Source organism: Conger conger, chromosome 5, assembly GCF_963514075.1.
Source record: "Conger conger chromosome 5, fConCon1.1, whole genome shotgun sequence".
In the NCBI taxonomy this organism is placed as follows: Eukaryota; Metazoa; Chordata; class Actinopteri; order Anguilliformes; family Congridae; genus Conger; species Conger conger.
This window is the reverse complement of record NC_083764.1, coordinates 5,686,772-5,713,608: the sequence shown is the minus strand read 5'-3', so window position 1 is coordinate 5,713,608 and position 26,837 is coordinate 5,686,772. Positions and strand designations below refer to the sequence as shown.

The 26,837-nt window shown below is 45.2% G+C and overlaps 3 protein-coding genes across 5 annotated transcripts in view; 1 reads left to right on the top strand and 2 right to left on the bottom strand.

Annotated features, from left to right (window-relative positions):
- The window catches only part of lca5 (lebercilin LCA5), a 19,005-nt gene extending 10,382 nt beyond the window's left edge, over positions 1-8,623 (bottom strand). Inside the window, exons 1-4 of the mRNA XM_061241580.1 lie at positions 8,205-8,623; positions 5,719-6,136; positions 4,925-4,927; positions 919-1,416 (exon numbers count right to left, since the gene is read on the bottom strand). Coding sequence (XP_061097564.1) covers positions 919-1,416; positions 4,925-4,927; positions 5,719-6,099 — 882 coding nt within the window. The 5' untranslated portion in view covers positions 6,100-6,136; positions 8,205-8,623. The remainder of the gene's footprint in view (positions 1-918; positions 1,417-4,924; positions 4,928-5,718; positions 6,137-8,204) is intronic.
- A 341-nt stretch (positions 8,624-8,964) lies between these two features.
- sh3bgrl2 (SH3 domain binding glutamate-rich protein like 2) lies at positions 8,965-24,209 on the top strand. 3 transcript variants are annotated; one of them, XM_061243916.1, is made up of 4 exons: positions 8,965-9,582; positions 17,945-18,130; positions 19,896-19,976; positions 20,737-24,209. In XM_061243916.1, the coding sequence occupies exons 1-4, from the start codon at positions 9,580-9,582 to the stop codon at positions 20,749-20,751; spliced, it is 285 nt and encodes a 94-aa protein (XP_061099900.1). In that variant the 5' UTR covers positions 8,965-9,579; the 3' UTR covers positions 20,752-24,209. The 3 variants fall into 3 exon arrangements, with proteins under 3 accessions (XP_061099900.1, XP_061099899.1, XP_061099897.1); XM_061243915.1 differs by having other exon boundaries at positions 8,966-9,624; positions 20,740-24,209; XM_061243913.1 differs by having other exon boundaries at positions 8,967-9,624.
- A 317-nt stretch (positions 24,210-24,526) lies between these two features.
- On the bottom strand, positions 24,527-26,489 carry zgc:153284 (uncharacterized protein LOC751696 homolog). The gene is made up of 3 exons (XM_061243740.1): positions 26,374-26,489; positions 26,036-26,203; positions 24,527-24,790 (listed from the first exon to the last, which is right to left on the bottom strand). Exons 1-3 carry the CDS (start codon positions 26,416-26,418, stop codon positions 24,725-24,727), a joined length of 279 nt encoding a protein of 92 aa, XP_061099724.1. The 5' UTR covers positions 26,419-26,489; the 3' UTR covers positions 24,527-24,724.
- Positions 26,490-26,837: the final 348 nt, after the last annotated feature.

Below are 26,837 nucleotides of genomic sequence, written 5' to 3'. Positions count from 1 at the left end.
CAGTCAAATCAGCCAATCGGGAAGCATCTCTCATGTGAATTCATTGATTTAGTTAATCTGCTAATTGGGAAGTGACTCTTAAAGCAATGAGATCATACGACACTCTTCCTGATTGGCTGATTGAGTAAGGCAATGACATCACATAACATCCTCTTCCGGATTGGCTGATTGAGTAAGGCAATGACATCACATAACATCCTCTTCCGGATTGGCTGATTGAGTAAGGCAATGACATTACATAACATACTATTCCAGATTGGCTAATTGACTAAAGCAGTGACCTCCCATAGGAGGCTCCTCCTGACTTGCTAAAGCAGTGACCTCCCATAAGAGCCTCCTCCTGATTGGCTAAAGCAGTGACCCCCCATAGGAGGCTCCTCCTGACTGGCTAAAGCAGTGACCTCCCATAGGAGCCTCCTCCTGATTGGCTAAAGCAGTGACCTCCCATAGGAGGCTCCTCCTGACTGGCTAAAGCAGTGACCTCCCATAGGAGGCTCCTCCTGACTGGCTAAAGCAGTGACCTCCCATAGGAGGCTCCTCCTGACTGGCTAAAGCAGTGACCTCCCATAAGAGCCTCCTCCTGACTGGCTAAAGCAGTGACCTCCCATAGGAGGCTCCTCCTGACTGGCTAAAGCAGTGACCTCCCATAGGAGGCTCCTCCTGACTGGCTAAAGCAGTGACCTCCCATAGGAGGCTCCTCCTGACTGGCTAAAGCAGTGACCTCCCATAGGAGGCTCCTCCTGACTGGCTAAAGCAGTGACCTCCCATAGGAGGCTCCTCCTGACTGGCTAAAGCAGTGACCTCCCATAGGAGGCTCCTCCTGACTGGCTAAAGCAGTGACCTCCCATACGAGCCTCCTCCTGATTGGCTAAAGCAGTGACCTCCCGTAGGAGGCTCCTCCTGATTGGCCGCGCTCACCTTGATCCTGCGCTCGTCGTCCTGCGCGCGTTCCTGCGCCTGGGCCAGCCGGCGGGCCAGCTCGTCCCTCTCGCCCAGCTGCCGGTCCTGGGCCAGCTTCCTGAGCCGCTGCAGGGCGGCCCTGGCCCTGCGCAGCTCCTCCTCCACCTCGCGGAGCCTCCTCTCGCCGGCGCGCTCCCGCTCCTGCGTCCTCCGCAGGCGCTCCCGCAGGACGTGCGCCTCGTCGCCGTGCCGGGCGATCAGCTGCGCCACCTCGCCGTCCGCCTGGTCCAGGCGCTCCAGCGCCCTCTCCTGGCGGCGCTGCAGCTGCCTCAGGGCCCGGTTCTCCCGCTGCAGCCCGTCCATGCGCTGCTGCAGGTCCGACAGCTGGTTCCGCTGCTCGCTGATCTTCAGCAGCCGCGCCGACAGCACCCGCTTCGTCACCACGTCCAGCTCCTTCAGCGGGGACTCCTTACTCTGGGACCGGCCGCCCGCCCGGACCGGCTTACCGCCCGGCCGCTGGAGCCCTGGAGGGGGGAGAGGGGGGGGGGGGAGAGGGGAGAGGGGGAGAGAGGGGGAGAGGGGGAGAGAGGGGGAGAAAGAGAGAGAGAGAGAGAGGGAGAGGGAGGGAGAGGGGGAGAGAGAGAGGGGGAGAGGGGGAGAGGGGAGAGGGGGGGTGAGAGGGGGTGAGAGAGGGGGAGAGGGGAGAGAGAGAGAGAGAGGGGAGAGAGAGAGAGGGAGGGAGAGGGGTGAGAGAGAGAGGGAGGGAGAGGGGTGAGAGAGGGAGAGAGAGGGAGGGAGAGGGGTGAGAGAGGGAGAGAGGGAGAGAGGGGGTGAGAGAGTGAGAGAGGAGAGAGGGGGTGAGAGAGGGAGAGAGGAGAGAGGGAAGGAGGGAGAGAGAAGGAATGAGGGAGAGAGAAGAGAGAGGGGAGAGAGGAGAGAGGGGGTGAGAGAGAGAGAAGGGGAGGAGAGGGAGGGAGAGGGAGAGTGGGACAGAGGGTGAAAGACATTGAGAGATAATAAAAAATGAGGTGAAATGACAGAGGAGAGAAGAAGAGGAGAAAGAAAACAAGGAGACAGACAAAAAAGAGCAGGGAAGAGAGAACAAGAGAGAGAACAGGTTATGTGAGCTCATGTTTAATCAGTACAGTCATGTCCATCAGTACCTGTTTTTCAAAACACACAAACACACACACACACACACACACACACACACACACAATAACTATAAATGAAACCTTCAGTTTAACTAACCTCTCCAAAAAATATTATTGCAAGCACTTCCTCATTTTAACAAAGGGGTCGTGAGCTTATCCAGGTGTGATTTAGAGCGCTTCTTACGAGGCCTCTGTGTTACGGCATTAAATCAATAAATAAACGAGAAATCGGTGACAGAGAGTAATCTTTAATGATATGAGGAACTGCCACTAAAAAACAACAACACTGTCCTTCGTTTAAACAGTCTCCTATAAAATACTTCCCTTCCCAGCCAACAGCAAACGTTCTCACAATGTTAATTGAATGTTTTGTCAATGTTATAACATTGCCACTACATTGCAGCAACATTGTGAGAACATTGTGTGTATTCGCTGGGTTGCTGCCTGCGCAGAACTATTCCTGAGGCTACTGACGTTCAAAGTTATAATCCACACGTCCAGGAATAATCGCGGGGAAATGTGTGTTCTGTACCTCGTTTTAACCGAAATATAGAGGGACCCATTTAATTCCTGTATCAGGGGATTTTCGCAGTTCATTTGCATAGGACGGCGCCCCGGTAACATCAGATCTGGTGGCAAACCGCGGGCGAAGTGCGGCCAAACGCAGATAAAACCCTCAGTAATTTCCCCCAGTAATTACAGAGAAGCAGCGGCAGCTATTGGCGAGCTGTCACTCGCAGGCGCTGCAAACAACAGGCTTGTGGCAAGTCTTTAAATAAATATATAAATAAATACAAATAAGAACATGGAAAACAAACGCACCGGCGGCAAATATTATGCGCCTTCAGGGCAACGCGCGCATTTCAACACCGTTACACCGATCCGTATTAGGGAAAATATGGGTCAGAAAGCTAAAAATAGCTGGCATCTGTCAACCAAAAGGGATACGGCGATTATCTCCGCTTTGAAGGAAATATACAGCCACCGTTACTCACCGACAGGGGATGCCGGCAGATACAGCAGGCGAGGCCCGATTAAATTGAACTCCCTTTGATAACGTGATAGCATCTGAGACAATAGAGCCCGTTTATAGAGCCAAGAGAGGCGTTTAAGAAGGGTCCACAAACCCAAGATTATTTTTTCAAAAATTGCTACATCCGCTTTCAGCCAGCAGTAATCGTTTTTAATTATTTTTTCCCCCCATTATAATTATTTTGTCCACCATCCAGATGTGTGCTACCGATAGTGGGGGAATCGAAAGGTGCTACATAACTACAATTCACTGTCGTTATTTGTGGTTGCATTACACGGCTATTGTCTTAAAGCAACTCTACACGGTGCAGAGAATCTCTGTGGCAGAGACAGAAACGCAGGCCTCCTTGCATATCGGCAGGAGCCGTTTGGGGCGAGGCCAAACTGTCAGTTCTGACCGACGACGCTACGCCAGGCCGGGCCGCTGCCTCACACGGACAAGATGGACGGCGAGGAAAAACGGGTCGTTCAAACGGCGTTCGCGTGCGTAGCGAGGGGCAGCTCGTTGCGGGGAGCCGTTAATTACGCTTTGGCAGGTCGGTGCGGTCGCCCTCTCTCGGGGTTACTCGAAAACAGGGTTTAGCGCTGCTCGTTAGCGCACGCTTCCAACAGCGCCTCGTCCCCTAACGGTTCAGACCACGGCAGGAGAAAAGCAGGAGTTCTGGACTAAGCCCAGGGCGAAAGAGCTGAGCCAGGGAACAGGCCTGGAAAGACCTGGGGCAGATAGAGTCCCAGCTGTGCGGTCATCAGAAAATTCAGTGTGATCGACTATTAATTTATCCCATGAAAATGCAACGAAGAAGTGGCATAGTCTGAAGTTTCCCAAACGCAGTCCTGACATGATAATAGCCGACGAGCACATTATGAGATGACATCCACCGCTGAAAGAAGACTAGATTTTTGACCCCCGTTGGCTGAGTGTCTTCCTATTTTTGTCCGGTCCATGTTTGGGTCACACGGTGCGACTTAAAAACATGGCACTGTGAATTGACACGGTGTTCTGAAACCCACTCCAGACTCGCTGCCTGGAGCACACAATGCAATACATTTTCAACAATATTACAACTACTACTGAGCATAATTACAGCGGTTATTCAATTACTAATTTCAATAAGTCATAATTAACATCTGTGCCTCCCCCAGGCAAAATCACAACTTTTCTCACAACGTCTACACCACTGCAAGTGCAGAGCTAGTCCCTAGACAGGCCACACGCACAAACACCAGGTCTGATCCTTTACATGCTGGAGAGCTGGAGAGTTTCCACATAACCCAGCACAGGCTGGTCCACACACATCAGAATTTGGTCTTCTTTTAAGCGATAGGCTTGGTTATGATATTAATAGTTATCTCATTGGAAAATAACAGCACACACTACAATAATTTTTTTTTTAGATAATGTCATGCTTCATACAAATAGTATTTGTGCATCTCAAGCAAGGACCTCATGAGAAATAATATTGGACAGTAACGTTGACGACAAAGTATGACAAACAGCGCCATCTACAGGAAAGTAGCCTAAATGATCTGTGAAAAGACAAGTATACCAACTGTATAGTATTTCAATTGTCACTCAAAGGAAATGTTTTTTTTCCATGAATTTCCAAGGACATTTTGGGATAACCTTGGGTTTTTCAGTTTACTTTGTGACGATACAATAATCAAATTAATATTAAATTTGTATATGGGCATTGGCATTAGGGAGGATGTATTTTTGAAACTTTGTATCTACATGGTTCCATGTTTTTGGAAGCAATTGCCAAACACCAATGACTGTTGGCTGTGTGCTTCACCTAAAAGGTAGCACGCTTGTCATTTAGTTAACTAGATCAACACACTGGCTCTCGGTCATATCCTATCAGGTACTGTAAAGGATAGTATGCTGATGAATTAATAAAATGTACATATATGTGTATCACTATGTAAAAAGACAGCGTCTATGTTTCTGCTTAGTCCATATTTCATTACTGTTCAATGGCAGGGTGATATCTCATCACCTCCATCACTGTCTGACTTTTGAGGATCGAATGTTCAAGGACGTTCAAGGACACTGGCCTTTACACCACAGAAATTGTCAATTAAAAAGAATGGTCTGTTTGTAACATGTAAATACAATGTAGTCTTACTTTGCGGAGGCAAATGTCATGCTTTTGAGAAGACAGAAGGGTGAGTTTGCTAGACTTCTTAATGAACATAAAACATTTTTTAAATGAAAAGCATGCAGTTGAAATATAAACGGCATTAAAACAGCCTGCATGAACAGACGTGTATGTGTACGTGTACGTATGTGCGTGTGTGTGTGTGAGAGTGTGTATGTTTATGTGTGTGAGTGTGTGTGTGTGAGAGTGTGTGTGTGTGTGAGTGTGTGTGTGTGTGTGAGTGTGTGTGAGTGTGTGTGTGTGAGAGTGTGTATGTTTATGTGTGTGAGTGTGTGTGTGTGAGAGTGTGCGTGTGTGTGAGTGTGTGTGTGTGAGAGTGTGTATGTTTATGTGTGTGAGTGTGTGTGTGTGTGTGAGTGTGTGTGTGTGTGTGTGAGTGTGTGTCTGTGTGAGTGCGTGTCTGTGTGAGTGCGTGTCTGTGTGAGTGTGTGTCTGTGTGAGTGCGTGTCTGTGTGAGTGCGTGTCTCCATCACAGGGCGTGTACCGTTCCCGTGCGGGCCCCTCCTGCTGGCCGGGAGGCGGGCGCGCGGGGCTCTGCGCAGGCCGGGCGAGGTGGACAGGGAGCAGGGCGAGACGGAGCGGGACCGGTCGGACGGGGACATGTTGTCGTACTCGTCGGAGTAGTAGCGCTCGCTGTCCTTCTCGCCGTCCGACACGCGGTCGCGGTCGGGGTCCCGCGTCCTGGTCCTCGCCCGGTCGCTGGCCACACTGTTGCTGTAGCTGCCGTCGGCGTTCCGGTCCGACCCGGCCTTCCGGGAGACCTCGGAGTACTTGGCCGAACTCCGCTGGGACTCCCGGTCCCGCTCGGCCTCCCTGTTGTCCTCGTAGGCCTGCTTGATGCTCTGGGAATCCATGGAGCCTCCGGGAATATGGCGGGTCCAACGACAAAGCCTGTTCAAGGAACGCCGCGGAATTCAATTTCCAATTTCCAATTTCAATTTCAATTTCAATTCATTTAAAAAGCACTTTTCACAGAAGACTGTCACAAAGACGCTTTACAGAGAGTACCAGAAATGAACAGTTTTGCTACTGAAATAACATATTCCCATAATCATTCTATCAGACGTGGTGGAGAAAGAAAAAGTGCCTTTTTTTAAAGAATAATTAAACAAATTCAAATTACAAATCCTAACAGAAGCACAGACAAAAACAAAACAACCACTATAACCATACAGGGTGTGGTATAGTCCACACAATCATGAAATAAAATAAACACTGGATTATAATGAACAAAAAGGACATAGGAGCAGAATTGAAAAGAAAAGGTGTTGTGATATAGGCTAGTCTTATAAATCTTCATGGTAAATTTGTTCTCGCATTTCATACATTCGAGAGTTGAGAGTACAGTTGAGAGAAATCAGACGTGGTTGGTTTAATGCCTTTCCACTCGCAATTATGGGCATGATATTTCCCCATAAGAATAACAACCATATTTATTAAATCAGAGACATTTAGTGGAAGGTTATCCAGGGATAGCAGTCTTTTTAAATTATACCCATTTCTGTATATCCCTTGGAAATTGGTTGGAAAAAGAGTGAGAAAACAATGTTCCAGTGACCCTGCTTCCGAGGACCAGAAGGAACATGGATCAGAATCAAATTTTTTAACCGGTTTTTCCAGAAAAACACTGACCGGGTATATGGATGCGATTACTTTGAAATGGGTCTGTTTGGCCTTGGGGGGGATATGAAAACGAGCATAAGAATGCCTTCCTTACGGTCTGAATATTACCCTCAAAGTTGTGCATACGAATTCTAGCATTCAAATTTCCAAAGATCTTCCTTTTAATTATTCCCGCAAATATTCCCGTTTAACCTCGCTATGGAAAAGATCAAACCCGTTGACTTTGAGAGCTGGTAATGACCATAAGCTATCATAGTATGTGAGAATATTCCTTATTATTTGTATAAGAGGGGTAGAAATGGCTCTGTAAACCTTCTGAAAATCTAGGTTACAAAATAACATCTCCATTTTGGAGACAAATGGTACTGAAAAATTATGTCATTTGTGTTCTTGTTCTAGCACAGAATAAATAGCGAATGCCAGGGATATAATAACCGAGATAAACAATCACCCTCAACGCGGCATGATTGAATGACCGAGAACGCCTGAACGCACACAATATACTGAGGTATCTTCATTTTTCTTATGTAACACTGTGTATTTCTACAGAGCTGTCTGGTCCTACTCCTAAACATTAAACTTTTAACACTTATTTGGATTATAGTGTTTTGTGTCAACTGTGTGACGTTTACTGACTTCGTGTGGATAATTAATTGGAATAAAAAAATAAGCAGAATATAGGATTAATTCACTCAATAATTTTTCACAGCAGGTCTCGGTGGACTATCACAGCCTGCCAAAATTAGCTGGAATACACATCCTTATGTTCTTGACAGATTCAGGCTAGAAACACATGACTACTAGCTTAGCCAGGGCTGATCAGCAAAAACAAATGTCAATCTAAACCAATACTCAATTAGTGATGAACCAGGTTAACATTACGACTGCATAGAAGGATGTCTAGCAAATCTGTCGTCTTAGATATTTAGCACAGCAACTAAAGACTGGAAAGTCCAAAAAAAGAGGTCGTCAAAAAAGGAAACAGAAAAAAAATCTGGGGTCTTTGTCATCATATTTGGTGTAAGAATACCAAGGTAACATAACTTACCTGCAAACTGGTGTTTATCGACAAATTTAGCTAACGCTATAAGTTCCGTAACTAGCTAAACAAGGAAGGTGATTTGGTACAGTTGGGTACCTAATTTACCAAGAAATCAAACGTTGCTTTTTTATCGCTGAGAGAAACCAAGCTATAATATAACGTTAATTATAGCTACATGCAGTACAGTTATTTTGTTAGCAGCCTAGCTAACAGATAAGCAAATCAAAACGCCAGTTAGACAGCAAGCAGAATACCTAAGATTAAAACATGAAATCAAAATAGCACCGGACCAACCTGTTTAAGATATTTTGAAAACTTCCATGTAACCTACTTCACGTACTTAACTAATCTTAGCTAACGTTAATGTTGTGAGGTAGGAAAATGGCTTCTGTTGCTAACTAGCTAGCTTGGCCAGTTAGCTACCAAGCTACACTCCTGCTGCCCTCGGATTAGGTTCGCCTGATGATGCCTTGTCCCGTTTTCTTGGTGATATTTCGGATTTTCCTCTTCGTATGATGGATCTGTAGAGTTGGTACCAACGGCAGTCTCTCCACCTCGAAAAGTGACACTTAATGTTGTATTTTCACAGTCCACGCCTAGTACCGAGTGTCGGACGATCGACGCCGTGCCATGGCAACCTCAAGTGATCCGTGTGTTAACCACTTGTTGCCCAAGTAAATGGCAGGATCAGCAGGAAAGTACTAGCAGATCAGAGATTGAGAGACGCTCAATAGAATTGACAGGCTACGTTTTTACCGTCTGTTCCAAAGGCCTAGACTAACGTTATTTATAAATCAAGTATTTTGGAATGATGCGTAATATCTAGGCTGTTATATTAACTTGCTGGAGTTCGGGAAATTCAGAGATTTGCCTCGAACAGGCCTTAGTGTTTATTAATGTTAGTCATGTGCTGCACTTTTGCAACCGGAATGGATGATGAAGTTGTTCATTACAAGAAAGTGCAGACATATACTAATAGGCTAGGCTAATTTGTCTTTCAGTGGTATTTCAGAGACAATGTATGGATGGGGGGGGGGGGGGGTGTGGTGTGTTCAATACTGTAGATACATGCACGAAGCTGTCTTTTGGCATAGAGTGTTTGACAGGGTTAATATTTTACTGACAACAGAAGGAATGGTGGCGGCAGCAGGCCCAGGATTGCTCCATAGGTAGGTGAGGTGGAGGAATTTAATTTGAGGTTGGAATTTAGGCCAGAGCAGGGTTAAGACTTGATTTATGACTCAAGACTAGGACAAAAAAAACAAGCAGTTTACTGTGGAATTAAGATACAATTAAGACAGGCAGGATGAACGTATTTAGACCTCTAATTGGCAGCACGAAATCTACTCCGGATGCAAAATGCAGCACGCAGGAGTAAATCCCATTTGCAAAGCACTACATTTCCCATGATACCTTTGTTTGTTCTCTGTGTCTGCAAGAGATCATCAGCGTTACCCTGTAGTGCCTACAGGGGGAGTGAAGACCGCGGTAGGAGTGACAGCGTTAATATAATCACATAAATACCGAGACAGCGCGTTTACTCAATTTTAACAAGCGCTGGGGCAAGGAGGGACGCTGGGACGTTTTCCATTGAATAAACAATCTCTGCTGAAGGAGGAACACTTGAAGAAACTCAGTAAAAGGACCCGCTGCCGCCAGGATTAATAGGATGGTAATTAGAGTTTACATTGCCTCTTCGTCGGGTTCTGTTGTGGTAAGTAAAATGGGAATTATGCGTTATTTTTGCCCGTTTCTCAGTGAGTTGCATTAATTCTATGGGACGATGACAACGATATTCAGCAAGCGTTCATGTGGACAGGAGTAGGCTACACAATTTATGTAACTTTAATGTATAGCCAACCGCGGTAGTATTTAGTAGCGGGGTTTTCTCGTTAACTAAATGCATCTCCACACAGCACATCCAGTTACAATGTAATTGAGCTGATTCCGCATGTCAACTTCTGGGCTAAGATTAATAGCCGAGAGATATTTGAATTTTTATCGCGTGAATTTTAATTTCCGTACGACTTGTGTATTTGCATTTGTCTGCTTGTCTTCCTTAATCTAATTATCCAATTGGCTGTCGTGTTGTTTTCTTCCCTGCCGAGCCTATTGAATTTTTCCAAATTAGATCATTTGGAAGGTTTAACCCGTAGCCTTTTTTCCTTTATGTCTTGCTAATATTGTATTATATGTAAAACGAAACCTGGCAGTCCTTAGGTTACAGTGTGTCTGGCGTCGTAACTATTGGCAGTGTTGCTGTTTCTCCATAACAATAGATATACATTCGTTTCCTGGATTTCCATTTACAGACTGTTGCTTATTATTTTTTTAATTTGCCTTGTTTTCATGTTTTATAATGAGAGGGTGTCGTATAGTAGTATACTTTCCAAACGAATGAATGATTTGAGGAATGTAGATTTTTCTTGTTCCTCTTTTTATTTATTTTGTTTTTATACGTGACTTTGCGTATAGCCACACATGCAGCTAACAGGTTCTTTCAGTTTGTGCTAGTCTGGCTTCATTATCAGTAAAGTCTGAAGGCTGTTTAAAGTGCAAGTTTACATTTCATATCTCTTGGCCATGCATTTAAAACAATTCAATTGTTTTAAACTGGCACACTGATATAAATGTATAAAGGTTACATGTATTTAATTCTCAACGTCACATTTCATTGTTTGCTCCAAATCAGTTATGAGACTATTGCAGAAAGATAGGGACATGTGACTGAAATTACTTTGCAATGCGGTAAATTCAATTGCTTTTGGTAACTGAAGACAAGCAGTAGATTGCGTGTATGGCTTTACGGTAATAGGGTACTGTGGTCAAAATTTGTTTAAGATGGACGCTGACATTTTTATGTAAACATGAAAGCTCTCTGAACCATTTGCTTTTCTTTTCTGCAAGTTTTGAGTGAGAAAGCTTGAGGAAGTGAACTGTTTCAGCTGCTGAGCCTGTGTGATTGCAGGGACCACCGTCCTGAAGGTTTTGCTTCCCAAAATAGGTATGGTGTGAGTAATGGGAGAAATGAGTAACACATTGGTTTACTTTATCTCAGGAATCCAGAAAAGTTTCATCATAGAACATGTTTTTTTTTTTTTTTTTCACACACACACACACACACACACACACACACACACACACACTCACACACAGATGCATACACTCATTGCACACAGACACACACACATACACACGGGTACACACAGCCTGACTGCTGTACGGCTTGTGCTGACCTCAGCTAGTGAAGTTCATTTACTTGGAATGGCACCTCTAGAGAGACCATGGAGACCTCTTTCAGAGCTGTATTCATCTCTCCTGGACAGATGTTTGAGGAGCCAGGCAGGCCTTACCTATGCTGCGGTGCAGGAAATAGATTCTTATTGAATGAAACATGAGGACAGTGCAACTGAAATAAAACTCCAGTTTTTGCCCTGCAGTCTGTATGTGATTATAGTTTGCAGCCTCTTATGACATGAGCATTTCCTTTTTTTAGAAAGATATGTTCAGAAGATTTGTCTATAACCAAATTAACTTGTGAAGTCACACACACACACCTACACACACACACACGCACACACGTCCAGATATAGGCCTAAGCATTCACACATACACGCGTACGGACATGCATGCATATTTACACGCATGTGCAGATGTGCATAGACATACCCAGCCCATGTGCGCATTTGGGCATCTTGGACATTTTTAGGACAATAAAGTGCGTTTGGAGCATGTCTGATTCATGAAAATCATAGAAATTACTTGCTTACTTATGTGACAAAAACATACTATTTGTAAATAATCTTTATAATGTAATTATCATTAATATCCATTTATATCTTTATCGTTATATCTTTTTTTCCAGAATATGTGTAGCACCTATTGCATTTATTCGGTTGGCTATTTATTGAATAAATTCAAGTTAAGTGTACGCGCAGAGATATGGACACCACCTTGGAATGGAACCAACCGCGGAATCCCCCAGTTCTATATGTTCTGCGTCACAGGCGTCGAAGACGTGCACGATGTTTTCATCTTCAAGGGCTCTTATTGGCTCACTCGCTGTCAGTTTTGTAGCTAGATGTTTTGCAGCACTGTGTGCATTTTGTATTTCCTTAGTAAAGCGTCCTTTTGCTGTGTCTCTGTAAAACGCGCCATATGAATAAAATTGAACTGAAGCGAATTGATTTGAGCTCGACCTGTCAATTTGCGACATCGGCAAGATTAACAACCTCATTTTACCTAGCAGCTAAATCCTCTAGCGACTACGCGTTTATTTTAAACGGCATAACAGAGGGGATGCCGGAGTACCGTACGCATCGACTGCATAGTCAGACTCTGTGTACTAATCGTGCTTCCGTTAACGGCCTCTCTTGGGCGATTGTCATTTCTTACGAGGAAGCCGCCGCATATACTACGGTTCCAATTGGGGGAGGGTTACTCATTTAATATGCGACTGGCCTCTCCAAATGATCAAAGTAAGGGTTTCGTCTCATCAACAATTTATATAATGGGCACGCCAATAAATATTAATGCAAACCGTGATCTGTCCTATATTCGGTCCAAGAGATTTACATGTGACCGAGTTTCTGTTATAAACAACATATTGAACAGGTGATTATTGGATAGATATTGTGATCAGAATTAGAAACGAAGTCTGATTTAACTGTTTATTAGAGCCTACCGTGTTGCCCTTCGCCACTTTGAAAAGTAACTGATTTCCCTGAATCAATATCTTAGTCTCAGCGTTCAAACTTGACTAACATTTCAATCGCAGGATATATTGGCTGAATATAGTTGGAAATAAAGTGAGAAAAGTGTATTCAAAAAGGAAAACTGACTGGCAGCCCATTGGCAGGCCAGCACAGATCATGAGCACCAGGCTGCAGATTGCACCACCGTACAAATGTAAATAAAACCACTCGGGTAAAAATACAGTTCAGTGCCCTGCATGCAGGGAGGTGGAGAACAATGAGGTTAGTGAACGAGGAGCCAACACAATAAGGCATAAACACGGCCAGGCAGAACAAAAGCCTGCCACCCTGTTCATTTCAACATACTGCCTCGCATTTTAATGACATAAAGAGATATTGTTCCCGCAAAATGTCAGTTATGCAGTTATGAACATTAATAATTTGTGTGTGCATCATTCTGCGAGGGGGGGGGGGATTGTATTCTTTTTTTGCTTCCCATGGTTATTTGTGGTTGAAGGAGCTGAACAAAGGAAGTATTGTGTTTCAGTCCCAAACAAAAGCTCTTCTTTAGCACGTTAGTTCATCGACGTGTCTGTTAGTGTATGCGAGGCTGTCCTGATGACTCCGGCCTCGCACTGCAATGGCCCTGCAGTGTACACGCTATGCTAATGTGTATGGCTCAATTACAAAAGCCACTGCAGCTTCCCAACGTTACGGTACCTTGCATTACATGACATTACAGGCATTTGGCGTAGGCTCGTATCCAGAGCGACGTACAACTGAGTGCAAATCACAACCAGGGACAAGTGCGCTGAAAGACCCTAGCGGGAAGTACAGCTCCCAGTGCTAGGAATGGCCACAAAGATAAGAACTTGGACCTTGTAGATTAGTCTGATGAGACAGACAAACGAAAGTAGCAATAAAACGGTCTTCGCAAACACAACACTAGCGATAATAAAGCGTCTACACAATTGCGAGAACTACAGTGCGTGAGGATGAAATCGGAGTGAGTGTGGTGTGAGAACTTCTTCAGAAGCATTAGAAAGAGAAGATCAGTGATGCCATTCACATGGGAACGAACAGGTGTTGGTAAACCCCAGTGAAGGCCTCTTTGTGCACCAGGTTTGAGACAGCCTGCAGTTCCACTGTGATTTAGTTTACTTCAGACCTGGGTCAAATACGTAAATGTTTTTGATTAAAATACTTGTCTATGCTTTACTGAGCTAGTCTGGTGTATTAAAACCTATGAAATACTCTCTAAAAGTGGAAACTCCGCCTTCTGGTCCTCTTGATTGGCTCAATTGCGCCAGGCAAGGTCAATCGAGCACAGAAAAGTCTAATCCTAAACAATTAAGTATTTGACCCAGGTCTTTTATATATTTATTAGCATAAGTTAAAGAAATAAAGAAAAAGACTAAGGCAACTGGTACGTCAAGTCACAACAAATGTATTAATCCTGAAAAAAGAGTATAAAGGATTTAAACCGTATCTACTGCAGGCAGGGGCAGAATACTAAGAGGTCCTTTTCTAGCCTCTTGGTGAAAAAACATTGTTCACAATATTACATCAAGACAAGAAAATGTGATTAATTTTCTGCTCTTCGGCAATCGAGGATGCCACAGCCCTGACTCGTCACAATAAGGGCCGGGTTTGTTAATAACGGCGGAGGAGACGTTCAGCTGATGTGCGTCACTGTCAGTATCAGTAAGCAGGAAGTAACTGTCATCAGCACTTACGACTTGAAAGCAGTCCATGGGGAGTGTTTTTTCAGAACGCCAGGGAGTTGCGGGTCTTTTTATAGGGACATGACGTGCAAAACAAAACCCAGCGCATGCCGTTCCTCGTTTTATTTATTTTGCTTGTTTGCTTTCCCTTGTTTGTTTGGTTCAGCAGTAGTACAGTTCTCGCTGCGGGTCGCCGAGGAACTTGCGTTTTTTGCTTTAGCATGCAGACCTGTAGGGGCTTGATTGACCAGTAGGGGTCACTGTCGTGCGGCGATGTCCCGTCATATTGGCCGAATTAAACCCTCCCTTCCTTGGGTGATGCCTATTTTGTTTCACTCTGTGGGGTTGCTGGCTACTGGCTATCTTTTCTTTATTGTGTTAATACACTTCAGTTTGAGGAAAAACCTAGTCACACACACATGCAAAACAAAGAACATAAACTCTATAATAATCTGTATATGGACACTAGCCTAGGACTGCCTACCAAATCAGTGAGATTTATATGATGCCAAGTTAAAACAAACACTTCAACGGGCTGTTTATTTTATGTAAAATAAATAAAATTCTAAGGAAAAACTCTTACGCATTTTCAGTGTATTTTCTTGTTCCCATCTCATAGCTTGGCAACATGCAATATTTAAATCATATTTTGAGGCGGTGGAAAGGAGACAGAGCGTCTGACTGGGATATAGTGGGAGGTAATTGGAACTGCTGATGCATAGCAATTTCAGACATTCCAGGTCTTCCTAGAAGCAGGATGTCTGTGGAAACTGCCACGGCTACAACCAACTTCTTCTAGAAAGACCCGGAAGGACTAGTGCCGAGTGCTAGTTCAGACCTCTGTGTTCACAGGTACATGCCCTCAAAAAACAAAACGGAAAAAAAGTCTCCTTTGATAGGACGATGATGCAATGATGTCCTGTTTTATGGGTCGGCCTGTCACGTTAACAGACAGAAAGGGCTGGGAGTAATCGATGCAGTCCCCCTCCTCCGAGAACGCCATGGCACTTAAGACTCTCTCGGGCGGATGGTAGTATCCAGTTCAGTTGATCTTTAATGGCGGTAAGGGGGTCGGGAAAGGAGTGGGATGGGGGGGGGGGGGTTGATGGTGTTGTTTTACCGGTTAATAAGCCTGACGGGGCCGCAGTCGATAGAGGAGCGGGTAATGTGCTCGACCTCCCAGCACCGAGATGGGCTCCTCAGACTGTCTGTTCAGCTAAACCACAGAGCCCCTGTTACACAGAGAGGAGTAATCCCAGTGCCCTCTTCTCCCCCCCTCCTCTTCTCCCTCCTCCTCCACCATCTCGTTCTGCCGGGTGGTTTACATTCTCTGAGTGTTGCTGTTGCATGATGTTTGGGCTAAAACAGCTCCACAACAGGTTTTAATGTTCGGGCATCGAAGGACAGTGGGTAGTGTAGTTAAAAAAATAAATAAAAAAAAGAGGGTGTGGCTGTTGCTCACAAGATGGCCGTCAACAGACTAAGACTATGAAATGGAAGCAAAATTTCCTAATTAGTGATGAACTACTGTCAGGGCCTCAACACTACTGTTAGGAACTGGTCAGGACTGTAATAGAACTGTAAGGACCTCAGTATTATTGTTTGAACTTCAAGGGAACCTTAATTGGGGGGTGGGTTAAAGATTAAATGTGAAAGATAACTTAAGAATGTCTCTCATTTGGTTTCAAAATAGCTTTTGAATTTTGCTATTCGCTTCGGGTAGAGAATCCAGGAGAGTGAAAGTCTTTTGAGAGGAAGTCGGTTTGAGGCTCATCTGTCTGGTAACGTGGCTCGTGTTACCCAGATAGTGCTGAGGTTGGGAGTACTCCTGCTCCTGGCTTTCTGCTGATTGATTTACTGACACTCGCACCCTGGAGAAGAATATCTCTACTCGGGGTGACATAACGGGGCAAGGGCAAGGCATGTTGAAGATTAGGCAGAGATTCGTTTACCATATTTCCATATTTCTGAGATAGCGACATTTTGAATTGAGATTAACGGTATTTCTGATGGAGATCTTTGTGAAGGTGATGTTATTTTGTAAGGGGGTGTGTTCTGCTCCCAAGTCTTTGGGACAGAGGACCAAGCTGAGCACTGCAAAAAAGGTCTGCCTTCATAATATTTTTTTCCACTTGAGAGAAAAAGGAAAAAAAAGATCTTGTTTTTAGGTACTTTTTGGCTTACCCCATTGGCAAATCTTGAAATTATTCAAACTGTCTCATCTCAATGACGAGCTTTTGTCTTATTTTGAAAAAGACTTCAGAGATAAGTCTTAATATAAGACAAAAAATACTTGAGCTTGAACTTCTTGTTGCCTTCGCAGTCCTCGTGTGATGTCGGATGAGGGTCGGATGAGGATCAGATCAGACGTCTGGTCCTGTTAGCACCCCCTTCTCTGGGCTACTCCCGCTTGATCCAAATGCATCCTGTCATGCCCCTAATCCTCCATCTTAGCAGAGCTGAAGCCTCAAGTCTGATGGAGTGAGCGCTGTGGAAATTATTCATTTGAAAATAACTAAAGGTCTGCACCGACTTGGCGAGTGCTTCCACGAACAAAATGGCGGCTAGGCCACCCTGTGTCTGGGGCTGCTGTACGGAAATGGTTGCAGCTTCTGAAACGCTTCCAGTACGCCGGCAGCGCTGAACAGCTGGGTCCGCCGCTGGAGAGGGAGGGGGCCGGAGAGCTGGCAGTGTAATCCGAGGTTTTCCCCGTTTAGACCTCCGCTGTGTCGCCTCGTCTGCTCTCAATCCCGTCCGGACCTGTCAGTCTGAAGTCTGAGCTCAGTCCGTCAGTCAGTCTAAAGTCTGAGCTCAGTCCGTCAGTCAGTCTAAAGTCTGAGCTCTACACGGCGAGACACGATCCACTTTGCTCTCGTGAAAGTGATTATGTCGCTCTGTCCGACTGCAGAATCGTGCGTAGTGTACGCGGTGAAACCGCCTGTATGTCATTACGAACATGGTGCTCAGGGGAAACTGCCAACAGGCTTGTTTTTCAAATGCATTTTAAAAATGTGTGTATTTTAAACATGCTGTTTTAATGGTTGCATTTCTATCACAATGTTTAGGCCTGAAGGTTAATGGCATAGATGCATAACCCAACGGTTTTATTGATGTATATAACTTTTGGTGCATGATTTGCCGGCCAAAGTGCTTCACATGAGTGTGCCGTCTGCATTTGCTTACACAGAACAGGGGCCCTAAATCTGTGGCCTTGATTAACGGTACAGTCCCTGCTTCTCCAGCAAGGCTGCCAGACGTCTGAGAGGTTCTGGCGGCGACGGCAAACCGTCTGCCATCGGTTCCGTCCTCATCCGCGATTAAGCTTCCAGCCGTGCGTGTTGTCTAGTTTTGACTAATTCTAAATGTGGTGACCTTTTATCAGGGCTCTGAGCTGATCTAATCTGAGCTGGTCAGATCAGCGTGTAACTGAACATTCCAGCGCTGATGTAACAAGTGCTAGAACACGGACTTAGAATGTTGACACAACACTCCAAAGAACCTACTCATCAAAGGGTTCACCCCGGCTTCTTTACTTTGCTCTTTCGTGAAAGCCAATGTCTGTGTTTCTCCAAATTAAGCAAAACCTCCTTCCCCCCCCCCCCCCCCCCCATCTCAGATCAAGAAGAGGCAACAGGCAATCGTGGGCTTTCTGGAGGCCAACCGGATCACGTTTGAGGAGGTGGACATCACCATGGTGGAAGACCAGAGGCTCTGGATGTACCAGAACATTCCGGGGGACAGGCACCCCGATAAAGGGAACCCCCTCCCCCCTCAGATCTTTAACGGAGAGCAGTACTGTGGGGTAAGTGTGTCCCCATCAGTAAGCTTAGGGCTAGTCCCCCTCCCCCCTCAGATCTTTAATGGAGAGCAGTACTGTGGGGTAAGTGTGTACCCATCAGTAACCGCAGGGCACCAAACCTTGTTACTACAATTTGACTGATCAAACTAAATGCTGAGGTGAATCACAAGGATCCTCTCAAGTCCCGCCACAGCAGGTTCAAGTCGGTGACTGTGACCGGCTGTGGCAGGACTGGAGGCGGGTCCAGGGGTGGGTATTTGCATGCTGTGATTGGTGGATGTGGTGGACTGTTTTGTGAACTATTATTACCAGTGATTTTTATCCGGGTGAAGTTCCACGGTGAAGGAGAAAGTCGGGCTTTGCGGGATGTTTGCAGGTTGTTCATGCGTAGATGATTGCAGTTTAACCCACTTTCTGTTCTGCTGCTTAGAACAAAGAGATCAGCCGGGCTTTAATGTGCCCTCTCTCCCAACCCCCTCCCACGTAAACCTCGGAAATCTCTGCCAACCAAGCGGTGGCCTTTCCCGTCTTGATCCACTGCGTTCCAGCTGTGCCCGGACGTTTCGAGAACCACACCGCCTCAGGCGGCGTGTGATCGGGACTGTTGGACGCGCTCCACGTTTTGAGCGCGGAACGCTTCAGAGACGTGTATAATTACGCTACACTGCGTTTGAGAATGTCCAGGGTGCAGGCCACCCGTAGTACAGCATCTCAAACCGCTGTCACCACAGCAGGTTCTGTATCTGTGCTGGACCGGTCCGGCGTATCCCACTGCATCTGACCATCCCCCTACTGTACAGATGGAATCTGTGAGAATCCGTTTCTGAACGATTAAAACCAAAAACAGTCCTGTCTTCTACGACTGGCTGACGGTAGGCAGACCTTGGTCAAATACATAATCATTTTGGATTCAAATACTTTTCTATACTCGATCGATCTCGCCTGGGGTCATTGGACCAACTGGCAGGGTTCACACATTCAGACAATTCCATAGGTTCCGACACACCAGCCAAGCTCGGTAAAGTGTAGATAAGTATTTAAATCCAAAACGATTACATATTTGGCCCAGGCCTGGCCGTAGGATGTAGTGTTGTGAGCATACACAGCTTACAACAATGGATATGTACGGAAGCAGCTCCAGTGTGGTGCCTTAGTTCCAGGGTTCGATGGCAGTGCCCCGTGCAGGATTGAAGCGGCAACCTCTGGCTTTACAGGGCCGGTTCACTGACTGCTGTGCGATCGGACCGCGGGCTCCGTGATGAGTCCGTCTGGGAGGCGAAGTGAACGGGGTCAGCGGATTGAGCCCTAATCCCTCCAGTGCTGCGGGGGATTACCCAAGAGGCCTTGCGAGACTCTTGGGTATGGTGGGGGGGCGGCATGGGGACGGGGGGTGGTGCTTATTTGGAGCGTCATGCACCTCTTCCCACACTCTGGGCTGTGATTGGATGGCCATGGTGTCCCTGTGTTGTGATTGGATGGTCGTGGTCAAGGTTGGGCGGGGCCTGCAGAGTGAATGAAGTTGAGCGTGAGCTACGTTTGGATGAAAGTGTAGACACCACTCTCTCTCAGACTCCTTAAGAGACAAGGCCCTTCATCAGGAGAGTGCAAACACCAGCCCACTGGCTTCTTGTTTACAGTTCTCTGTCCGCAGCTGAGGTGCTATAAGACCGTTGTGTTTAGACAAGTACAAGAGCCTTCCCCGAACTCTTTTTATCATCCTCCCCCCTGCTGTGAAAGGACCCTTGACGTTTTGCCAATTTTGTTTCAGGATTACGAGGATTTCTTCCAGTCCAAGGAGAACAACAGCGTGTTCTCGTTCCTCGGTCTCCCGTCCCAGCCTGCAGTTAAGGTACACAATTCCTCATCAAAGCCAGGGCTGACCCTGGAGTGACCAATAATGTTACTCTATGGACAAATTGTCAACCCTGACAGGGACCACCACGTGTAATACATCAGAGTTGATTTTTAAACCTTTGAACAGAAGGCGTGTGTGTGTATATATTACCCATGTTACCCTGACCCTGTCTTAGCCTGACTGACCTGTCTTAGCCTGACTGACCTGTCTTAGCCTGACTGACCTGTCTTAGCCTGACTGACCCTGTCTTAGCGTGACCCTGTCTTAGCGTGACCCTGTCTTAGCGTGACCCTGTCTTAGCGTGACCCTGTCTTAGCGTGACCCTGTCTTAGCGTGACCCTGTCTTAGCGTGACCCTGTCTTAGCGTGACCCTGTCTTAGCGTGACCGACCCTGTCTTAGCATGACCCTGTCTTAGCCTGACCCTGTCTTACCCTGACTGACCCTGTCTTACCCTGACTGACCCTGTCTTAGCCTGACCCTGTCTTAGCCTGACCCTGTCTTAGCCTGACCCTGTCTTAGCCTGACCCTGTCTTAGCGTGACCCTGTCTTACCCTGACTGACCTGTCTTAGCCTGACCCTGTCTTACCCTGACTGACCCTGTCTTACCCTGACTGACCTGTCTTAGCGTGACTGACCCTGTCTTACCCTGACTGACCTGTCTTACCGTGACCCTGTCTTACCGTGACCCTGTCTTACCGTGACCCTGTCTTAGCCTGACTGACCCTCTCTTCCCTCTCCTGCTCCCTCGCCCAGCAGTCTGAATCTTAAGCACCGGCAGCTCCCGGACCCGAGGCTCTCTCCGAAGTCCTTTTCGACATTCCTGAATGACATCACTTCCGCTTCCTTTTACACCACGGAGCCACCACAGCTTTGCCCAACGCCACCACGTCACCACCCCCACCACACCGCACCTCACCCCACCCCACCGACGGAGGATTGGAGTTCCTAGGCCTGGGGTGTGCAGGACTCTTCCGTAGACGACCTTTGACCCCGGCGTCATAGGTAGCGGTGAATGCTTCTCCAGCCACACCGATGCTCTTGTTGAATCACGTGTGTTTGTGAGGTCTGTGTTGTTGAAGCACGCGTGTTTGTGAGGTCTGTTTTGATGAAGCACGCGTGTTTGTGAGGTCTGTTTTGATGAATGTTTGTTTGTTTGTTGGGAGCAGCGGCGGTTGATGTGGGTCATGGGGGAGCTGGTAAACTGAGGGACCTTTTTGTTTTTTTTAATGCACATTAAATTACAATTTCTCACAGAATGGCACAGAATACATGTTTTAACATTAAATGGTAAATAGTTTTTTTATATATAATATATGGGCTTATATATATATATATATATATAGGCTGTGGCTTTCCTGTGTTGTGTTTGATGCTGTTATTGTCAGCTTCAGGCCAAAGTAATGGTATTAGCTGTGGAATGGAGGAGGCTGTGAGAAGCTCTCTGCTGTATTCTCTTGCCCGAGCAGCTGGGAACCATGCTGGCAGTGCCTGTTGGACAGCGGTTCCCAGTCCTGCTCCTGGAGATCTGCTGTCCTGTAGGTTTTCACTCCAACCCTAACCAAGCACGCCTCATTCAACAGCTAGAGCAGGGCTGCCCAACCCTGTTCCTGGAGATCTACCACCCAAATGGAAACTGTCCATTTAAAAAAATGAAATAAAATACAAAAAAACTTGAACTCTGCATGACTAGTTTTCATTTGTTTAAAGGTACAATAGGTAAGATTTTTGTTAAAACATTGTTACATGACCATTGTAAATCCCTTCCTATCATTGAAAAAGGCTCACTGACATCACTGACTCACCCTTTGCCTGTGTTTATAGTCCTTAAATTCGGGTTTCAAAATATGCATTTCTTTACCTAAATATCGTATAGCAGTACGATATTTCAAGCTCATTGGTTTAAAATTGGTTCCTATTGCCACAGCCAATGGCGTTTCAACATCAGAGCGTTCACAGAGAAGGGGGAGGGATAAACAGTGTTGTGGTTTGAGCGTGTTTGTTGCTGCAATTCCTCTCTTGACCGTTAGAAGTCCGAAATGACCTATTGTACCTTTTAAAGAAACTAGTTTAAGGCTTGGATTCAATCCACATTTGCCCTCAAATCTCACAATTAAATGTTAGTATTTTCCTGCACAAGTGCTCATTGATAAGATCACCATTGGAATAATGAGCAATTCATATGCAAGTCAGTGGACAGGTGTGAACTGAACACAGGCCAAGTCTACGTAAATGGGGGTTTCAGAATTTACAAGGTATTCTTACGCAGCGCGCACAATGTAGTTTTGACTTGGCGTTCAGAACTTGTTCAGTAGCTTTCAATAGAGGGCTGATGGATGCACAGAGCCAATGCTGTGTTGACAAACATGAAGAGGTTCACCATGGACACCGTGGCAACCTCAGATTAATGCAAATGACAGATGCGCTTTGTGCTTCCTTTGACATGGTTTTCCCCCTCTTATTAAATTGTTATGGATGGATGGATAATGTATTCGTGTTAGCATGTGATGCACACAAGCCCTTTCCTGCTTAACATTTTCACAAGAACAGGGTCAAGTGATCACTGAAGGTTTGATTATTATTATTATTAAAAATGTCATTTCATTAAAAAACATTTTTTGGCTTAAATCTAAGTTTCACAAAGGCCCAGACCAGTTTGTGAGGCTGTATTTTTAGTCCTAAATCTGATGTATGCGTCTTGGAAAATGGGCAATATTTTTAGGTTAGGTTCCTTCTCCATATCTCCTTTTCTTGCGATTTCAGCCTTTGCCTAACAAAAAAAAAGAAAAAAGCAATGCGACTGTTGTTGGGGAAGCCGTTAAAGAGATGACCTCACTCTAGCACGCGGCACATTTTGAATATGGACGCATGTAACGGAGTCTGTCTGAAAATTGTGCATTGATTTTCTTCATTATTTTTATATATAGCCTACAGTATATATATGTGTAGATCACTGGATATATGTAGATTACTGAAGTGTATCGTATGTATAGGACAGGACCAAATAACGTTATTAAATTCTTACCCCGAATTGAGAACAATGTGCTTAAATTATGAGGTAACGTTGTTTTTTTTGAATAGAGTGAACAGAGCCGTCTTTGCGCTCCAGATTAATATCTGTGCATGTGTGAAATCCTCACACATGAACTGTTAAAACCAGTACCTACACTGCAGTCGTATTTTATGACAGCTCAAGCCAACGGTGCAGAACTATGTAGACTAGACACAGGCTTTTCTAATATCTTGATCGTCGCTGTCAAGATATTAAATGGAGACATATCTTGCTCGCGTTTCCGTGTTTAGCGTGCTGCGGCCTTGGCGAATGTTTTAAGACTACTGGATTTACGAGGACCACTCCACTGCGGTGGCGTAAGAGGCAGCCCACTTTAAAACGATTAATACACGCTCAATGAACCGTGCCGTCATAAACGGCGGCAGTTATTGGATATAAGTGATTTGAACAGCAGGTCATTCCATACCCCCGGGCATTTCGAAAAACACGCTTAATAGCAGACCATCCGGTGAAGACCACACCCTCCTGCGCCGCCCTTCCCTACAGGCCTCTCTTACACAAGACCAAAGAAGAAGACAAAAATGAAGTCACCAGTATATTCTCTGCTATTCACTTCTGTGTATTGTACTATATTGTAGTCACATGTAGATGTAGCTGAACTTAATGTAGCAAGGTCAATAACACTGCAAGAAATTCTAATAATCAGTCATCTAGAAGGTTTTTTTTTTTTTGGTTTTTTTTACTGTTTCCTGGAGAAAAAAAAAGGATTCAGTTGTTTGGTGTCGGTATTTCATTTAGCCAACGTGTACTAATGTGGACGTGCGTTCAATACAGGTATATCTGCGTGTGCGAAATAAATGAGATGACAGGTTTTATGGAGACACAGATTAACACGGTGTGCCTTAATTATTGCTGTGTTGTCAACTGTTGCTGATGCAGTGTCTTTAATCAGCTGTGAGTGTTTTGACCAGTGTTGCATGAGTAATTAAATTACCTGTTATAAGGGGACCAGAAAATGTAGCAATCGTTATGTGAAAGTATGTGTTGGGTATAATTGTATGTTCACTTGCTGCGAAGCACACGGTAGCATACAAAGTTTAAGTAGGCCTACCATTTTGTGTTGAGGTGTTAGTGTTGACTTGTCCAGGAATGCCTTTGTCTGAAACACAAATAAATCTACGAAATAAATGACCCGAGAACTGCCCTGCATTGAAAATTACAGTCTCCTTATTGTTTAAGTCTTCTTGGAGGTGTGGTATTCAATAGAGAATATGCACTTTTTCTGATTCTTCATCTATATAGTTATGGAGGTTTTTGAACGAAAACATACAAGAACAAAACTTACTCAACCTTGCCACCCTGTGTTTCACAAACGGCATTGCAATGTTTTGTTGCAATGAAAATCGCTTTTCTTTTTCAACAGTTCATATATGAGAGTACATAAACCAGTTTGACAGCTACGGTTTTACTCATTATGCTTAAAACTTGATTTTATCGATTTTGAAGGACTCAATGAAATTCACACAAGGCAGGTTAATATAATCCAACACTTTTTATTGTTGTAAGCATTATCTGCTTTAGCATAACTATAGAATTGCGTTTGTTTACTGTACATAAAATATTCTATATCCGGTTAAACGATCTGCATTAAATTAGAAAAGAGATTTTGGTGAAGAGCTGTTATCATTCTATTACACACTAAGACATTCTCCGGTGAATGCTGTAAAACCGCTACTTCAGCTTCAGAAATTCTTCAACAGTTTCCATCTCCACTGCTTCTTCGAACATGGCGAAATCCTGAAATCAAATGGAAGGGCATGGATCTATGAGAGTTACATCACCTTTACTCCTGCCAAGCCTGCACTGCGTAATATTGTTGTGTGTGTGTGTGTGTGTGTGTGTGTGTGTGTGTACGCGCGCGCGCGCGCGTGTGTGTGTGCATATACATTTCATTTAACACCTTTGGTTAAATGAAATGTATAAATATTTGCAATGTATAAGCTCAAGAAAAAAAGTGAGCTACCAAGTCTTACTTTTAGGTGTTGTTATCACTCTTTCCCAAAACATGTTGAGTCAGAAACAAAAAAACACGCATTGGTTATTAACTCAGTTTAGCAACTCAGTCCAAGTGCTGTTGTGGTTAGACTAAACTTCGTTTAAAGAGTCTGCACATTTAAAGGCAGTGACATGGGCTCCAAACACCAGGTGAGTGGACCACTGAAGCAGGACTGCAATCCACCCAAACTTTCATTCAGAGACCCCACAGACAGAAGTGGGCTCCAAACACCCGGTCAGTGGACCACTGCTCAGAAACAGGACTGCAATCCACCCACACTTTCATTCAGAGACCCCACAGACAGAAAAGCACTTGAGGCAGTGCTCTCAGGCCTGTGAGTGTTTGCACAGCGCAGCTGGGTGTGTCCTGGAGCGGCCTGGTTCTCCAGCACCAAATAAACAAGAAGAACTTATTATGAATAAAGCAAGCGCATGAAGCTACGAACCATAGATACGAACTAATGGCACACATGCGTCAGGTAACTGTGAAACAGTGAGGCTTGCACACTTGTTCTGTTCTGATGAAGGCTTGGTTTGGACGAAACTCAACTCTACTGAGAGATTAAAACTTTGATTTTGGAGTATTGCAACACGTATGCAAGTCTCATTGCGTCACAGTTTCTAGGTTACTCCTTTTGACTCTGCACCTTGTGCTGTTTAACTGGTGGGCACTCTTTTGACATTTTAATCCATGTGCTACTGGTCCCATTTATTAAATGAGAATCCCAAAAAACAAAAAAACATGTAATTTTCTGTAAAACTGTATAGGCCAGATTCACAGTCTAAGATTAAGCCTAGTCCTTGACTAAATTATATTTTCAATATGGATTCTTCATAAGAACCTCAGTTTAGTCCAGGACTAAGCTTAATCTGTGTCTGTGAAACTGGCCCGAAAAAAGAGGTTACAGCTCTCTGGCACACAGAGACTTATTCTCAGCACGGCTGTCATGGATCGGAGGGCGTAGCTCGGTAGGAAGATGGACTCACCCCACAGTAGGCGTCACCATTGAAGATTTGGGGAGGCAAGGCTTTGGGGTTCCCACACTTCTCCCTCATATCTGTCCTCAAATCAGTGCTTTGGCTGATGTCCACCGTCTCGAACTGAATTTTCTTAGACTCCAGCAACTGGATGATCTTCGTCTGGTTATTCTTCGTCTGAGTTTAAGCGAGACAGTGGACCGGGTTAGAATTGCAGCAACAGAAAGAAGAGGTTGAGAGGTTGGGAGTGCTAACAGGCTAACCTGGTTTAGAAATTAATTCCATGCAATCTCAAAGGCTCCAAGCGTGTTAGAAAAGTTAGAACAGTTCTGTGTAGGTGCGCATACCTGAAGACTGCCAGTAACACTGGTGAAGTACACAGTCACAGACATCTCTGCAGCTGGAATGCCGTGCAGGAGTAAAATGTGGGAAGACTGCAGAAGAGCAGAAGAACAGGTTAAGACAGAGGCTCACCTGGAGAGCTACGCCTCTGCGTGGGCTAGCGACGCCCCGCTCATGTCTGACCATCCCACTTTTCCGCCAGGCAGAACACGGGCAAGCCTGCGATCTGCTGCAGTTCCCCTCCCACCAGTACTTCCCCTTAGGAAGGCAACATGTCCCAGCCTGACTGCCGAGAAGGCTTGGGCCACTTTCCTGCGTGCATGTCGACCCTTGCTATGGTTGTATGTTCGCTCAAACAGGCATAAAAAAAAAGAAGATCTCAGCATTAAAATGTTAAATCAACTCTCTAAAAGAGTTTATATCAGCCCAGTTGTGATCACATGTACTCTACTAACAAGTGTTACAAATA

Bases quoted from the DNA above. Each gene is read 5' to 3' on its own strand.
- zgc:153284 (XM_061243740.1), bottom strand. From the start codon at position 26,418: ATGTCTGTGACTGTGTACTTCACCAGTGTTACTGGCAGTCTTCAG. The intron at 26,204-26,373 runs GTATGCGCACCT...GCTTAAACTCAG, and splicing joins GTGTTACTGGCAGTCTTCAG to ACGAAGAATAACCAGACGAA. The intron at 24,791-26,035 runs GTGAGTCCATCT...ATTTGATTTCAG, and splicing joins ATGGTGACGCCTACTGTGGG to GATTTCGCCATGTTCGAAGA.
- sh3bgrl2 (XM_061243913.1), top strand. From the start codon at position 9,580: ATGGTAATTAGAGTTTACATTGCCTCTTCGTCGGGTTCTGTTGTG. The intron at 9,625-17,944 runs GTAAGTAAAATG...CCCCCATCTCAG, and splicing joins CTTCGTCGGGTTCTGTTGTG to ATCAAGAAGAGGCAACAGGC. The intron at 18,131-19,895 runs GTAAGTGTGTCC...ATTTTGTTTCAG, and splicing joins ACGGAGAGCAGTACTGTGGG to GATTACGAGGATTTCTTCCA.